The following is an 18,083-nucleotide window of genomic DNA, read 5'->3' as shown; positions in this document are numbered from 1 at the left end:
CAAAGTGCACATGTGGCATTTGGAAGTATTAAAGGATTATTTCTGACATAAAATATATATCAGAAACAATGCTGGGTTGTCAAACAAGCATGAGTAAAGGGAACCTGCTTTCCAGTATTGCTGAATTGTGACTTGATTTTAAGGGAAAAATAGTTTCAAAAATCCAAAGGGACATAACTTGTGTTAGGAAGTTGCATGTGCAAAATAATGCAGTTGTGCTGAGGATTTCACACCATGATATGTTTCCACCAAGCTCTCCAGGAGTTTTGTATTTTTCACAGAGCTATCAAGGGCTTATGTATAGAAATACAGTGACTTTTCTGTGTTGAGGGGAAGGGAATGAAGACATATTTGGTTTAAATTCCACTCCCTCTTCTGACTTTTATGCCATGTATAATAAAAAGAAATTATTTGTAGATTTTTGGTCATGAACCTTTTGTATTACTAAATAAAAATAATTCCCGTTTGTGCTCAAGCATCATGGCCCAGCTTTTAACCTGTATTTAAGTACAGTATTCTCACAGGACTGGAATCCATTTCAGAACTCATGGGTTCAGACACTGGATAAATTAGTGTAGTCATTACTGCTTGTCCCTAAGCATAGTTGATTTAGAGAGGGAGGAGAACCTTTTCAACCTCCGTGTGCTCTTGAACATAAGGATTTAGTGACTGACATGCCCGTCTGCTTATTGGAATAATTTCCAAGGTGTAGTCCCCAACCATTTCTGAACAGATACGTGCCAGTAGAAAGAGAGTCCTTCAGTAAATAATAAGCAATAACTAGGAAGTACCACTCAAGTCACAGTAAGAATGAATATGAAAACGTATCTGAAGAAAAGGGATTAAATTATATTTGCTTTCTGTCCAGCATGGACTTTTCACAAGGTCACACTGTGATGACTGTAGAATTCGTTTAAATTTGGTAGATTGTCTAATAAACCTGGATATATCAATGTTTAGGTAAAACAGTATGTCTTCATTTTGGGGGAAAAAAAGTTTAGAGCCTGAAAAGCTGAGTAATTCTATTTGAAAAAGGACAGTCCTTTTTTAAAAAGTCTGAAGTGTAGTCACTTATGTAAATCACTTCTGAAAATGGGTTTCAGCTCCTGAGCTACTTTGGTTACTTAAAACAACTTTTCTCACAAATACCCACTCTGTCGTTTGAAAAGCTCTGAGAAGCTAGGTCTGGCTGTAGTCTGTGTCTATTAAAAAGGTAAAATTGCAAGCTAAGCTCCTTAAGTGTAGTAAAAATGCTAAATGTGTTCTCTTCCTCAAAAAGATGGGGACTTACTTGAACTAGAACTGGTGCACATGGTTAATTTCCCATTATTATGAAAAAGCCTTGTTCATGTCTCAAATTCTGATCAAGGTATAAAATGTTATAACCAAAGAATGATTATTCTTACAGACTCTTTTTGTTCAAACATGTGGCCCAGGCATTTGTATCTTTGCTTTTATATTTTTTATTATTATTATATTATTATTATTATTTTTATACTATAACCAAGCTGGTCCATTTTCCAGGAGTTTCCAAGTAATTAAACGCAATTAAAACTATTAAATTCTTTCTTTTGGTGACAACTTTATTATTAACAGCTAACCACAAGGAGGAGATTTAACTTAGAAAGCCCTTGATTGTATACTAATCCGTCTCTCACCTCTGGCTGACACCTGCGGTAGATAAACCCTATAGAATAGGAGTCTGATGAATACTCTTAATTAATACTTTCTTCCTTGTAGAAAAGTAATTATTTGCTCACGGCATAAACAGGTATTTGGCACAGATTTAAAGAGACTGATTAGTTTTAAATACTAGGGCTTTATTTTGTGTTTTTTAAAGGCGGGGGTTGGGGGAGGTCTGAATCCAAGATCCATGCTCAGAATGACTTTGTCGTAACTTTTTGAATGTCGGGTTAATTGGCACATTGCTAAATAGAAGGAGAGTCAGACAACAAGCTGACTTGTTATCCATCTCAAAGGAGCCAGCTTTGCCCCTTTGCTAATGGCCTGCAAGTCTGAACAGGGTGCCTGTAAGGCAGAGGCTTGGAATGGGCTTTCGAGCCAGGATCGGAGGCGAGAGTGACTTGCACTTGAGAGATTGCCAGAGATAAGTCTGCTTCTCTCTTCCTTTCAAAATTACAGTGTACAAGAGGGGAGAGCTGGCTGTGGACATCCAGCCAACTGGATTAGTAGTAGCTGCAGGTGTTAACAAATACATGTCTTTTTAATGCATACTCTAGGGCAAGTATAAACAGTTTATGAAAAAAATCAATCTCAGTGTTTCAGGAGAGCAGTGGTAAGAAGGTTTTAATACAGAGCCATTTGGGAGGATGCTGATGGTGCAGTTTGAAGTGTGGCTGCAATGCACATTGGCTTTTGTGTAGATAATGCCAGTACCTTTAGTAGTGAAGATATTGCAATGCAGGCTTCTGTGTAGGTTAGCTCCTGAAAAAGGGTCTAGGGACCTATATACCGCATGCTGCAACATACTTGCAGCTATTTGTACCCATATTCAGTAGCTTAAAACTAATTTGGGTGTGCCTACACATTCTGCATTCCCTTTGCTTTGCTAAAATACAGGAACTAAAATATTCGGAGTTTCACATGGAGTGAGCAGACCTAACTTCCCACTTTAACCCACTGCTGTAATAGTGAAATATTTGTTCTTTGCTCACCTCCAGTTTTTGTGGAAATCATCGTTAAGCAATGACAGACTGAAGGCTGTTCAACAAGCTCATTTAGCCATCTTCTGTCATCCTTTTACTCAAAATAGAGGACAAAATGAAAACAGAAACAGAAATTAATTTTAGGCAAGGTGTTATTAGCTTGGAGGACATAATTGAACTCAAATTGTAATTTTAAAATGCAATTCACTTCAAATGTACAGAACTAGTTCAAGGATTAGGAACAGTGCATGCAACTAGCCAACATAAAAGCAACATTCAGAGCAAATGTGTCAGCTCATGCCATTGGGATATGAAAAAAAATGTTCCCCTTGGTGAGTGGACACTTTTGTCTTCCTCTGCAGCATGCTCCACAGGCTTCTGTTGCCCATGTTTTCCTCTAGTAGGACTATCTGCTGAACAGGCAGCAAAATTACCCCAAAACAAGCAGATTTGGAGCTGGGAGTTGACAGTGCTTATGATGGAAATTATCTTGCTCACAAGGTGTGGCCATTGTCAGTAGTAGCCAATAGCCCATCAGTCCTTAGCTGAAAGTCACAGCTGTGACAGAAACAGGAGAGACATGTCCAAGGATGCCCTTCTGGGCAAACACTTTTGATCCAAAATGTTAAAAAAGGGCTTATCTTACTCTTTGTGTGTTTTGATCCTTTATTGTTTATGAAGGAGTAGTAGGGAATGGGGGCTTTTTATGTCTCAGTTCCCGCAAGTTGTGCACTAAAGCAGAAATGAGCAGCTGTGCAACTACTACTCCTGTTCGTTAAAAGTGGGAGTGAAGGGTGTATTGAGGAGGGGGAATACCAATCTCTTTGAGAGTGAATACTTCAAAATGATCACTGGTCCCCTGGTGCTTGTTTCCCCCAGCCGGTGGGAAGAAGCCTGTTAAAGCTGTGTGTTGGAGGGTCAGGAGTGCCTGGTCTGTCATGTCCAAGCACCAGAGGTTAGCACTATAAAGTAATTTGTGGGACTATTTAATTTCACCCCTGAAGGAAGATCCAACAATGGTGCATGGCAGAGGTGAGGCATATAGGGATACACTGTGGTGCTGGAGGTTTTATTTACAAAAGGAGTTTATTGCCTGTTTTCTATCCCTGCCTCTCATTGTCCTTGTTTGTGAAAGCATGACTCGTACATTAGCAGAGGGGTAGGACCTCGCTCTTCTAAAGTTACTGAACAAGCACTCAGGGTTGAGTTTTTACATTAATCTGTTCTCGCTGTAAAAAGTGGTTCCTGGAGGAGATTTGATTTCAAGCTGTTCTGTGGTCCATTCTTCCTTGGGCTTTATATGCATCAGAAAACATTGGCTGGATCTGTTACCCAGGAAGCTTGTTCCCAGGGCTTCAGGGTGCACTTTTCCTATGGAAGGACGTGTTAGCAGGGATCATCGGTACGAATGCAGTGACTTTACATTGCTCTGCTAAACTCAGGCTACTCTAACCTAGGCATTAGCAGTCTACCAGGGCATCCCCTGCAGCACAGAGATATCCTTTAGTGGTATGGGATTTCTGTGCCTAGGAAGACCTTTCCATCAACATCTTTGGTTAAATTTCATAATTCTCTTTCAGATTATTTACACACTGTACAGAGAATTTGTACAACACATTGATTGATATACCTGTCTCATTTTGGTGCTTTCCTGTCAGTCTGATTTTCCTGTTTATTCATACTTGAATTGAAAGCTGTAGCGGCTGTGTCTTTCCTCTGTGTGGGTACAGCCTCTAGCACAGTGGGGTTCAAATCTGGGACTAGTGCTTCTAGATGCTACAGTAATGCAAATAAATAACTGCCAGTGGAACCCTGGCCTAGTGTCTCTAGACACCTATATCATACTGGGAGTGCTGATTTGCCTTTTAACTTTATCAGTCTTTTTAAGACTTGGAAGCATGCCTTGCTATAGAGGAAATGTCCATACTGTGAAAGCAGTGATGCCAAATCATTTCCCCAAATGACTTCCCCTCTGGGTGGTAAAGTGCATTTTTCTGTTTTATTTCCATTCCATCATATACTTTATCTCAAGAGAAAGATTTTTTTTTTTTCCCTCTCATCTACAGTTTAATTTCCATGTTGTTCAGCTTAAGAGAAGGTAACTTCATACACTGTGGAAATGTTTCCTACTCCCCATTAGTGATTAATACCAATAAAGCTAAAGACAAAACTTAGAGGATAAATGACAGATACCAACCAATGAGATTTCCTGAAAGGGTTTTAAAGGCTAATGATCCTTGAAATGTATAAAAATAAATTGCTTCATTAAAAACTATTTTACAAAATAATTTCTTCCTTGCAGCATATTTTCTTCAAAACAGTTCCCCCGTGTAACTACACCTGGGTAGTAAAATCTGATTCAGTGCTGTTCGCATGGGGCCACAGTCAGATGCCCTGATTACGCCTGTGTCCCTGTGCCTCATCAAGGGAGCAGGTTTGGGGCTTAAAATTAGAGACATGTTCAAGGCAAGTCTGTTAGAGTTTACTTTTTGCCCAGAGGAGAAAGTGCCCTTCTTTCTGGGACAGCAACAAGCATGTTTAAACATGAGTGACAGAGCTTTTCTTTAGATGGGCACAATGCTTGTGAGTCACACACATGGCTGAAACCACAGCCATTCTGCTCTAATTAAAGAGAACTACACCAAGAATGCGTAATAATTAGGTTAGTGTGTAATACACCATCCATGTCAACAGCATCTGCTGCAAAGGTTGATTGAAATGTACTCATCCTCCAAACATTGTGCTCCCTGTTAGAGCTCCTCAACTAATTCATTATTGTCCTGTCATACAATAACATGACTCCACAGAAATCTGCAGAAAATTAGAGCAAAGACTACATATAAATCTGCCCTGGTTTAGCATGGCTTGTAACTTTAGTGGAGGAAAACCACCCACATAAACATAAAGATGAGAGATCCCTGTCCTAATGAAGATGAATTACAAAAACAGCCTGTTGTGGAAATGCTCTTTTTTTTTTTTTTTTAAGTTATCTGTTGTTTAGTTTGAACAGGCACGATGCTTTTGAGCTATGAGTGTTTATCAAATTAACCACAGATTATTTTGCTTGTGTTTTTGAAGTATTTAATGAATAAGAAAATGTTTTGCTAGCAACCTTGTTTGCATCAGTGCATTTCTATGTTTTTGCGGTGGGTTTAGGAACAAGGTCAGTTGTTTGGGGGTGAGATGGGTGGTTGACTTTATGCATGAGAGACATGGAAAAGTGACTTGAGACTCATTTAATATTGCAGGACACTAGGCGGGTACAGCAGGTCACCTGATTGTGTTTCAGAGTAACAGATCCACAGAGGCTGTATCCAGTGCCCATTGGGCAGCTTTGAAGCAATAAGCCAAGAGCTGTAGGAGCCATGCGGCTGCTACCCCCCATCCAAGTGGGAGCTTGGAGGACTGAGAAGATCTGCTGGGCACATGCAGTTAGCTGTTAATGTAGTCCTCCAAGCCAGAAAAGGGAAATGGCCCAGCCAAAAGTGTCAGTTGCTTTTGCCACACAGGATTGTCTATGGGTGGCTTCTCTGGCCAAGCAGAGTCACCCCTCTCAGCTTGGGCTGGTTTAAGCTTGCACTTGCTGACTTGGTGAGGAAATGAAGTGACAGCGCTCTCACGGGCAGTTGTGGTGTCTCGCCTGGGTAGCAAGGGCCAGGGAAAAACATTAATTTTCTAAAATGAATCCACTAAATGCACTAAAGTAGAGCTGCAGGTAGTGTAGTCCTTTTCAGAGGAATTTACTTAATGTTTTGCTGCTGATGTTGGTAGGAGCAGGATCTGGATGTGAGAAAGTTAACATGTGCTTAAGAATGTGTAGAAGCCATTTTAGAGCTGCTGGCGCCTGCATGTTCACATTCTCATAATGGTTAAAAAAGTGTGTTCTTAAAAATGCTGCAGGCAGCCAGAGCTTCTGCATCATGTCCTTCCCTTTTAGGAAGCAGTTTGGGACCCTATCAGGGAAAGGCCAAGTTAGACCCACACCTAGCTAGGCAGGGGGCTGCTGATACAAAAAAATGGCAGAATGAGCAAACCATCACAGTCAGCCAGCCCATGCAGATGGGAGCAGAGGGTGCATGCTGCTATTTCTGACACTAGCTGGAATGACAGATGAACCCATCCAGCACTTTAATGTGCTGTGTCTTGTCTTGTTTTGTCTTTTTTTTTTTTTTTAATCGATGTAGTTATTTGGGTGTAACTGCCATTATGGCTACAGTTCTGGCTCTGCAAGCATGCTTTATACCACTGCAGAGCACACTCTGTCCTAAGCAGAAATAGTCATACTTGGACGAACATTTTATTGTGCTATAATTGGGTTTGCATGGTAGGATAGGATTGTTGTACCTCTGTTGATACTGTTAAATAAGTAGGCAGCTTCAGTGGGGATGGAAGAGAATTGCAGTAGTGTGGCTGGTCTTGCATCCCCTGCCCAGGTGTACAAGTGCTGCCAAGGACAGTAGATACTGTATCACACGCTGGGCTCTGCTATGGGAATGACACATCTGCCTTTCTGTCCTGTTCTGTGCTGATCACCTGAGTTAGCACAGCAGTGAAGACCTAAGCCAAGTGTGCTGAGACACATGGATTGCACTCTTCAGAGAAAGAGACTCAATTTATGTCTGAGCTTCTGGGTTCTGTTTTCAGATTTTGCTCACCAAGTTGCTGTTTGACATTAAAAGAGAATAATGCTGACCTTCTATGGCTGGTTTGAAGAGCAAAGTCAGGAAAGGATCACCCTCTGTGTGCTCTGTTGCTCCTAACTATCCCCTAACCATTCACTAATGATGCTATTGGAAATCAATTCTTGGTCTAACCTACTGAAGCAATTCTTATATGGTCTCAGGTGTTTAAAGGTTCTTGTTATATCATCTGAAGTGTGTGGGCTATTATTGGTCAAGGCAAGCCATAGACATCCTTCAAATAATAGAATTTGATTATCTAGGAGAGCAAAAGAAAGGATGGGAAAATCATGTTAAGATACACTTGGGAAATAAAATTACTTTAATGAACATATCTTCAGAAACAGGAATGCGTAGATCCTATGTTTGGTCTAAGATCTCACACACACACACATAAAAAAAAAAAAAAAACAAAAAAAAAACCAACAAACCCAAAAAGAAAATCAAAGTGAATGGAAAAAAACTGATTTTCCCCTAACAGGACACTACAACATCTGTGCGGATAGGTCTTATGATGGAAGAAATGATCTTCAACCTTGCAGATACACATCTGTTCTTCAATGACCTGGAGGTATGTAGCAGCTTATTTTATTTAACATCTCTCTGTCTAATCATTTGCATCTGGTCTACAAACTTGTTTTTCTGGCCAAGAAACTTTCATTTTTGACCCCAAAGAAATGGGCTTTAGACAGCTTATTGGAAGCATACTTTACTGTGTCCCTTTGACATCTTCATTCTGTTAAGGAATTTTTTTCTAAATACATAGTAACAATGATGGCTTTTGGCAGTTTTACTAAATCTAATAATGAGGACATTGCTGCTGCTTCTCCTGAAATTTGCTATTTAATAATTTTATTAAGCTAAATTAGCATAGATCCTATGGGGCAGGTAGCAATTAGCTATGAGCCAATGCAGAGGTTTTAAAAATGGTCTCTGTTCTTGAGGAAGCTCTGTTTGTACACACAGACACAGCAGGAGGTCTGCTCAAGCTCAGGCACACTGCAGGATGAAACTATGGGAGTTTCAACATAAGACCAAGGGGAAGAATCCTTCCTGTTTGTGGCATGGTTAGATCTGGCTATGCCTTACACAAAAGGAAAGTCCTTTTGAATATATGGTAAAATTCAAACAAAGTGACGCTAGCAGAATTCTGTTGCCAGCTGAGGAACAGCTGTACAGCACTGATGACAATTTGTTTGCATTTGCAATCAGTAGAAATAGTCTGAATGAGTCACATACAAAGTGAGTAAGATGGGGTTTGTGCTGTGGGCACCTTGGAGTCAGAATACTGCTTGGAGGTATTTGGAGGAAAAAAATTTGGCCTCCCTGGGCAGACTTCTATGGTCTTTTTCTTCACTTGAAAAACAAAGAGTTTGTTTCTGTGCCAGATGAAATGAGAGAACTTTTTCTGTGCCTGATGAGTTCAGTGAGAACTTCTGGTTCCTTCACTGCTTAATTGCACTGTGGTCCTCTGCATTGCAGGAGGTATAACTTTCCCTGCCACCTGTCTTCTTACAATCTGAGGTTTCACTTGCTGAGAATTTTCATTTCCTTTAGTAAGACAAGTAGTGGGTAGCACCTGAACTGACAGACTTTTCCTCTTTCAGCTTTTTTCAAAGCAGGAGTTGGTCATGAGGGTACAGAAAGTGCAAAGTGAAAAAATCCCTCTCTTAGGAAAAAAAAAAAAAAGAGAGCTGCTCTTTGGGAGTCCAGGGCACTATATAAGTAGTGATAATATTTAGTACACAACCAGCACTTTCCACCCATAAATCTCAATATGTGATGCAAAAAAGCTTCATGTCTTGTACAAAGCCACCCTCCAGAAACCCTCTGTCTAGATAGACTTTTGCAAGAACATAAGTTGGCAAATAATTTTAAAACAGATTTTCTCCTTGCTTCACTTACTGCTCTAAAACACGAAACGAAGTAGTAAATTGTCTGGCCTCAGTCAACTTCTGCACATTTATCAGTCAGTAACAGAAGTAGAAGCAGAGTCCTTAGGTCAGTTTTGTCTCACATGGCCTCTCAAGTTCTTCTTCAGCCACTACGGTAGAGCAAAGTTTGTAATTATAAAAAGTTAGTATGTTGTGTTTCTTTTCTTCTGTGGTTTCTAGACATTAAGGAAGCAAAAGCTAAACAAAAATCCCTCAGATATGGGACTTTCTCATTCCAGGAGGACTATGTAACAATTAGTCCAGTGAAGAGCTAAAGTTAGCATCCTGTCTCCAAACAGAAATAAAAACCTTCTGCAAAATACCTGGCCTCCATCTCCAACACAGGAAAAGAGCCAGGTGCTACAGGGCACGTCTGTTCAGCAAAATATTAAGGGAGGTTGTCTCTAAGTAGTTTGGGCTACAAAGATGATAAATAAAACCATCTATGTTACTACTGCTATTTTGTTGCTGCATGAGAAAAGAGAAGCAATTTTTGCTGATTTCCTAGGCTCTTATCAGCTTACCTGCTTTTACTAAAAAATTGAGAAGCACAAAGTTGGCAGCTGAATGAGTGAGTCAATATAGCCTTAATGGGCTTGCCAGAGGGTGTAATGGGACATAGGCACCTAAAGGTGAGAACAACTTGCTGCTGGAACCTACATGGCTCAAAACCGTGAAAAACATTAAAAACTTTTGAAAACAAACAGTGTTCCAGCTAGCCAGAGCAGAAACAAGCAAAGAGATAGCATTGTGAGACAATTTTATTTTAGGTCCAGCACTAAGACAAAAATGCTAAGCATTCTAAATGATAATGCACGGCCCAGGTAGCTGGGCAGAGAAGAGCACTGTCTACTGAAAAATTTGTTTTCCCTTTTCACACGTTCTTAATAAGTGAAACAAACTAAAGGTTTTTTTTCAAACCAAAACAAAACCAAGGTTTTAGGTCAACCTTTTCAATGAAAAAAATGAGGGAAGAGGGAGTATTCAAGAGAAGTAAATGTTCTTTACAAAATTTCATTTTCCAAAAAAAGCCATTTCACTTTGGAAGAATTTGCAACAACACAGTCATCCATCTCTGTTAACCACCCTACTCCTTCATTTGGGATGATAAATAGAAGTCAGGTTTGACTATTCATAAAGTGGTATTTAAAGATCATGCATCATCGAGTGCTAGGCTTAAAAAAATGCAGTGAATTGTATTTTTAAAAAAGAAAAAAGAAATCAGTAAAAAACAAGCACAGAAGCTGATTCAGTTCTAAACCCGCAAACGTTACAGTATACATTAGCACCATCATGTGGTATAACACTGGCCTGTACAAGACAAAATAAGCTAAAACTGCACAGGGCTGAAACCATTTCTGACCATCTTCTGTGTTGGGGCAGGGTGAAAGAAATGTAACTGAGAAAGCAGTAGGGTAGTTGCCCCATTCAAGACCAAAGTAAGAGTACTTTTACTAGATAATGCTAAACATAGCAAAACTTTTCTCTGGCACGCATCCATAGCCAAGTTCAGGCATTTTCGGGGGCCCAGCAGACTGAACCAACCAGAGCACAGCTGGGCTCAGTTCTGACAGTGGAAGGCTGGGGCGCCAGGAATTGGAGGAAATGTTGCCCATCCTTGCCAGAGAGGCAGGTTGGACAAGGAAATCAGTTATTACCTTGCTTTAGCACAGGGGAATGGTTTATTTTGCTGGCTGCAGTTTTCAGTGCTGTGCAGAGCAGAAGGTGCTGCCAGGATGTAAAGCCTTTTCGAAGCATTGCCAGAAAGTGCCTGATGAGGATGAAACATTTGTCCATAGATACAGCAAGGTTTGCACAGCCCTTAGTAGCATTTGTGTGATCCTTCTCAGTCTGGTGAGGATGTGATTTCATGTCATAGCAAAAAAACTGGCTTCAAAGTCTGAGTGAGGAGGCTGAACTGGAATGCTCCCTTTTTTTCTATCAAAAAATGATTCTGAGACTCTGTTGTTAGCCAGGGCTTTATCTTTTTTTAGGGTTTACCCAGAAGGGATTCAGGCAACTGTTTCCTGGATGTATTTTTCTGCTATGCTTGGGAGTGGGAATCATGGATGCGTGAAAAGGCGAACCAGCAGATCCTAAAGATAACCCGCTTCAACCCATCCTCTCTTAGTGCTGCAGCCTAGTAGAGAGGCCAATTTCCCATTCAATTCACTCCAAACCTCAGGCTAGTTGTTTGGAAGGAGGCTGATCACTGGTCCCCAGGGCAGGTGGGTGACTGGAGAAGCCTTAGACCTAGACTCCTACCAAACATGTTCGCTCTTTTTTACAGAAAGGGATTCTCTGTCAGCAAGTTAACTCTTAAAAGTTGTACAACTTTGGAAGCTGGACTTTTTTTCCAGCTGATTCAGGGCTGGGGCGGGGAGGGTCAATGCTTGTTGAAGCAGAGCTTAGTGGTCTGCCTGCCCCATAGCAAAGAATCAAGGCACCAAACCTCGACAAGGACAGCCAGTGTGTGGCACTTCTAGGGCATGCAGTGAAACAAGCATTGCCCCGTTCTGGAGGTTGTTAGCAACATAACCCAGGCAAGCAAGGCCTGTGTTTGCTGAGCCCCATGTTGAAATCATACAAAAATGGTTTTGCCACACTAATTCATCCACTCATGTGGCACATGCCTGTCGACCACATCATCTGTTTGCAGTTGCAACAGTACAGGCAGATTAAATCCCTACGGTCTGCAAGTATAGGCCATACAAGGTGTTGTGTGCAAAGGGCTCTGATCAGACTGCAGAATATATCAGCAAATATTCATTTGAAAAGAGGTATTCTCACTCTCTGGTCCTCTTTTGGGAAATCAGGGAGAAAAGGAGTTGCCCAAGGTTATAGATCACAGTGAAGTTAAAATATGAATTCTGGGCTTTCCAGGGTTGTGCTTTTTCTCCCAGATGACTTTTGTTTGCAGTGCAATGCTGGCCAGAGAATAGTACCTTCCACCCCCAGTCCCTCTGGAGACATTATTGTCTAGCACTCTGGCAAACAGGTATTAAGGACAGGAGGACCGACAAGGAGATGAGGAATTAACAAACAAGGGGATTAGTGTGTTTACAAGTTACTGCCTTTCAGAGCCATCCCTGGAGGTTTTGTGTTCTGGGAACCATTAACCCCCTGCCTAATGAGGAATACAAGCTCGACTGATCAATGAATCCATGAATCCACAAGCTGTTTAAAAATCTCTAACACAGTCCTGATACACAAATAGACAACCTGTGCATTCATAAGTTGTTTTCATATGTGCACGAGACATACCTTGAGAGTGTTTGGAGGGAGTGTAAGTGATAACAGAAGGAGCTTCTCCATGCATCCTCAGGAACAGCTTGTATTTCACAAGGAGGCAGCAGAGGCTTTCTCCAAGCCTGCAGGACCATTTCAAAGCTGCATTTAGCTCAGTTTCCTTTACCTGTGGGTGCAAGGGTCTGGTTCCACCTGGAGGAAGGTTGTGTAGCACAGACTGCCCTAGAGATATCACAACAGTAAAAACAGTTCATTTCCCAGAGTTGTGAGGGTTGACTGAGGTCTTACACGTTTGACTCAGTTACAGGCTGTACATGCCACACATCATGTACCTCTGAGATCCTAGAGTAGCATTTTAAAAAGTCAGCAGATGTGAAGACTGGGATATGTCCCCACTGCAGACTTCCATTTGAACAATCTGGACCTTCTTTTCAGCAGCCCAGATATCCTGCCTTGATTTCCCACTCACTAAGATTTCAAGGAAATTCTGCAAGAATGAAAGATTAGTCTCGTAACCAAGTAGTAAAACATGGTCCACATTCTTGCTTTAACCAGCTTCCCTGTTTCACCCGGTAACATGATAGGCTCAGCCGGCGGACTATGAGGTAGCGTCTCACCAAGTGTCATGGTATTTTATTAAGTTAGAAATGTGATAGCTACTGTTGTCACACTTCAGTGTACAGAACAATTCATTCACAAATGAGAAAAACAGATCCCTCCACAAATACCTTTCCTCTGACTTAATGCCATGCATCACACAACTGAAGTGGAGTGGGCTCCATCAATATTATCCCAGCATGGCTCACAACAGCTATTGGGAGGGGGACTTACAAAATGATGGGGGTAGAGGAGAGAAAGAGAGAGAGGTGCTGGCAGAGATCTGCTATTCAGCTGCTTGGCTTCAATTATATACAGAGATATACACCCCAGTGATAGGTTGATAAGAGGACTGATGAGATGAGAACAAGATAAAATCATGTGTCTTTTTGAGAATTATCTAAAATAAATCCTGCAGAAAATCTCATGATTATGGACAAGAACCATCTATCTGTGACATTTTGCCATTGATAGCAAGTTTGGTTACTTGTTTGGGGATTTTTTCTTTTTTTGAAAGGGGATAGTTTAAAGTAATTCATAAAAGTCTCAGTTGTGTAAGGAAGGTGTCGTGGTTTAACCCCAGCCAGCAACTAAGCACCACGCAGCTGCTCACTCACTCCGCCCCACCAAGTGGGATGGGGGAGAGAATTGCAGGGGGACACAACAGATTAAAACTCATGGGTTGAGATAGAACGGTTTCATAGGACAGAAAGGAAGAACATAATAATGATAATATTAACAATAATAAAATTACAATAATAATAACAAAAGAATTAGAATATACAAAGCAAGTGATGCACAATGCAAATGCTCACTACTCGCCAACTGATACCCAGTTGGTTCCTGAGCAGTGATCTGCCCTGCCCTGGCCAACTCCCCCCAGTTTATTTACTGGGCATGACGTCACATGGTATGGAATATCCCTTTGGCTGGTTGGGGTCAGCTGCCCTGGCTGTGTCCCCTCCCAAACTTCTTGTGCCCCACCAGCTTTCTTGCTCGCTGGGCATGAGAAGCTGAAAAATCCTTGACTTAGTATAAACACTGCTTAGCAACAACTGAAAACATCAGTGTGTTATCAACATTATCCTCATGCTAAATCCAAAATGTAACACTATACCAGCTACTAGAAAGAAAATTAACTCTATCCCAGCCAAAACCAGGAGAGAAGGTAAGACAAATTCTGTGGTTTACAGAATACTGAAGTGGTGAAGAATAACTGTACCTTGGTTAAGTTCTGACTTTGGAGTCGTGTTGTACCAAGTGCTTTTACCTCTGTTGAAGAAATCAGCCAGAACAAATGATAGCATTCATCAGCTTGAAGGCTTTCTGTTTTGTTCTTGCCTGCAAGGGTCATGGAGAAAGGAGATTTAAGCGGGTGGGATAAAAATCCTGATTTTTCTGTTTCTAATCTTAATGCTAAGACTAGGAAAGAAACCAAAGAAATAACATTTCTCAAATTTTTGAGGCAGGGCCTCCACCATTCAAACAATGAAGAATTTTGGAAGATAAGATCTAAAGTACATACTTCATGCAGGCTGAGCTCCAAGTATATATTCTGGTTAAATTTCCTGTGCATAGATTTCCTCATTACTGACACATATTATTCCTTAACTCTGTCTGTGGCCTTCAGTGCTTCAGACCAGCTTCCCTGCACATCAAAGGAAGCTCAGCCCCCTCAGAACAAACTGGGAAAACAGACAGGCATCTCTGGAAATTTCTTTGGGACAGATCTTCTCCCCTTGTAATTATGTGGGCATCCACCTCCTGTCCAAAGCAGTGTTCTCACAGGAGGAAATGCTGCCAAATCTCTGCCTTATCATGCCTACAAAGTTTAAAAAACACAGTTTTCCTGGCTAAAACACAAGCATCTCTCTCCCTCCTGTCTGGATAGGAAGGCTTTTCACTTACTGTATATTCATGAGCTGTTGTGCCCTTAGATAACAGCAGATCTCTCTCTCTGATACACACAGACACACACACACACTCTATTCATATTTTGTGCAAGTGTGATGTGATACTTTTTCCTAACAATTAACTGGCTAGACTATGCCAGACAATACTAGCAATATTTAAGAATTTATCTCCTTAATATTATCCTTAAAGTAATTTTTCATTACATTCTTTCAAAATTTTTTTCAAAACATTTACTTAACTGCTGTATTTTCTTTTATATGCTTCTCAGGACTGTGACCAGATCCACATAGATGATGTATCATCAGATGACAATGGTCAAGATCTAAGGTACGGTTTCTCCAGGCTGGAAGCTGCAGGTCAGGTAGTCCGCAGCTGTTTGAAAATAGCAGGGGGCTGGTCAGTGATGTAAAATAACATTCTCAGACACGCGTCCTCTCCCCTCCCTGGCTCCATGCTGTCTGCATTTATTAAGCGCACAGAAGCAGAGTCCCCGTTCTCACATTAATATGCCTGTGCCTACTGTCAAGCCCTGACTATACTGAACTTCGAACCATTCTGGGAAATATACCTAAAATTAGGTTGAACTCCTGTCAGACTACACTAGTTCCTGTTGTGATTTAGCCAGCCAGTTGGCACAGGTGTGGCTAAAATGCTTCAAAACCAGATTGAAAGGTTTCCTGCTTCCCAATCTCTAATGTATGGGCTTAGTAGTGAGGACTGCGGACCTTGCCATGCCAGAGCCTTGCCACTGGTAGAAACTTGTGCCGAAACTGCACCAAACATCACTATTATCTGTATAAGTTAGATCATCATGTACATAAAAACTACTTCTGTGCAGTTACCTCTACCTTTCCCAAAGTGTTGCCTGCAGAGTCATGGTAATTGGCATAAGAATGAAATGTGCAGAGGTTATGACGCAGCTTTATAATTTGTGTTTTTATGGCTGGTTATTATGAGGACTTGGTGCCAAAACAGCACAGAAAACAATGAAGTGTTTGAGGGAAGAGACTTTTCCTTCTGCAGGGAACACTTGAAAGATTTTTGCCCTAAGTGCTATGCTGGTTTGTGCTTTGCAAAGCACTGAAATGGCACATTTACATTTAGGTCCTTTGGCTCCTGTGGCCTGTAAGCGGGTGAGTCTGGATACTTCTTCAGGCATTGATTAAAACATTAATTTGAGTTTTATCTCAATCAGTGCACTTACTCTGAGTGAACAAAAAAGTCCGTATGCTAACAGCTTATCTTGAATCCTGTGAAAAGCCCCTGCCTGAGTCATTTCAGTTGTTTCAAAAGTACTTCTCAGCTGCTCATGGCTTGTCTACATGGGAAATGAAGCTGAGCTGACTGAAGTATGTTAAGCGTGTTGAACTCCTATCTGGATGCTCTAATACAGAAATAAAGTGGCATCAGGCCCTTCGAGAAGGGGAAATTACTGTGCAGTAAATCAGGATGTGAATATACAAGCACTGGCTACTCCCCCAATCAGGTGTCAGAAACACTATAAGCTGAGCTAACTTCAAGCTGCAGCTGAGAAGGGTAGGTCTGTGTTGCTGAGCCTTTCTGTCCCTTCCCTTGCTCTGGTACAAACCAAGTTTGTCCAAATTCACTGGGTCTGTCACCTGATCCTGCCAACTGTGCCCCACGAGCTGTGGCTGTGCTCTTCCATTGCAGCTCAGAGATCTGCTCAAGCCATGAAACCTATCCTCATGCTGTCATCTGGCAAACATTTTAAGAAGACATGAGCTAGTACTGCCTCTGCATGCCGCCCCTCCCCCAAACCAGAGAACTGATCCATCCAAAAAGCAACTTTTTTTTTTTTAAAGCTGTATTCTCTTTTAACTGGAACAGTTCCCTCATCTGATTCATCTCAGTGCTGAAGAAATGTTTGTGCTGGTACAAAGAAAGGGACATCAAGGAGGGCTGAAGACAGGAACAAATGCCTGGTAGAAGGCAGGATTGCTTTCTTCAAAGGAACTGCCTGTTTAAGGTGTTTGTGGAATTGTCATTTGCTCCCAATTAATTGTGGTAATTACTCTAGAGCTGCTCTGAAATTTCTGCAGTTACCTTAGCAGCCTGGATGAGAGGCAGGTGAGGAATTTCAGTGACCTGAGGACAGTCAGACATTCTGTAGTCCAGAGAGCCTCAGAATTGGCAGGTAGTGCTAAGTAACCTGTGTTGTGTTTACAGTAAGAACATTTTTAACATCTATGCTAGTAACTGCTAGAGATGAACTCCAGTTCTGTACAGCGTGTCCTGCGTATATCTCTACTGCCACTTGTCTCCACATTTCTTTTCAATTGTTTCCACTCCCTGCTGGCACTGTATAGACTGTAATTATACTGACCTCTCCCCTTCCCTCCTCCTTTCCCAGCACATACAACTTCTCTGCAGATGGCTTTCACAGTTCAACTGCCAGTGCAAATCTGTGTCTGGGCTCAGGTGTTCATGGGGGAGTTGACTGGATGAGGAAATTAGCATTCCGCTACCGTCGGGTGAAAGAGATGTACAACACCTACAAAAACAATGTAGGGGGTAAGTGTCTATGGCCAAGCAACAAGTGTGCCTTTCATCTTCCCAAATACTTCTGACCCTGCTAGGGACATGTATGGAGGAGGTGTAGGGAGCATTGTGATAAGAATACTTCACAGTGAGCTGAGCAAGTGTTTCAGCAGTCATCCTTAAATAAGGTTCTGTACAGGGTTTGCAGGAGATACACTAAAATACCTGGCTGAGTGGTATGAGAATGACTCCAGTCCGAGTGTGGGGCTTTATTTTGTAATTTCTTTGGCAGGAAAGCAACCTTCTCCAATTTTCCAAAATGTTTAGTAAGCAAGCAAACAGTTCAAAACTAAATATGCTTTTTTTCCACAGAACAAATGGCTGATCTCTGTCTGAAGGCATTCTTATACCATAACTACTTGTTTTTAACTCCCCCAAAACAATACCACCAGATATCAGGATGCCCTGGGTTCTTCCAATAGGCTGCCTGGCTTCTCTTTTAGAACATCAGTGCCAGGTCTCTGACTAGAAAGAGGAAGAAGCAA

General features: G+C 41.4%; 1 protein-coding gene across 1 annotated transcript in view; it reads left to right on the top strand.

The window, feature by feature from the left end:
- Nucleotides 1-18,083, top strand: part of EYA2 (EYA transcriptional coactivator and phosphatase 2) — a 60,185-nt gene that overhangs the window by 34,917 nt on the left and 7,185 nt on the right. Inside the window, exons 9-11 of the mRNA XM_010569686.1 lie at nt 7,827-7,916; nt 15,308-15,366; nt 17,411-17,571. Coding sequence (XP_010567988.1) covers nt 7,827-7,916; nt 15,308-15,366; nt 17,411-17,571 — 310 coding nt within the window. The remainder of the gene's footprint in view (nt 1-7,826; nt 7,917-15,307; nt 15,367-17,410; nt 17,572-18,083) is intronic.

Source organism: Haliaeetus leucocephalus, unplaced genomic scaffold (genome assembly GCF_000737465.1).
Source record: "Haliaeetus leucocephalus isolate CR32 unplaced genomic scaffold, Haliaeetus_leucocephalus-4.0 Scaffold273, whole genome shotgun sequence".
Classification (NCBI taxonomy): domain Eukaryota; kingdom Metazoa; phylum Chordata; class Aves; order Accipitriformes; family Accipitridae; genus Haliaeetus; species Haliaeetus leucocephalus.
This window is presented reverse-complemented; position numbering and strand designations above follow the sequence as displayed.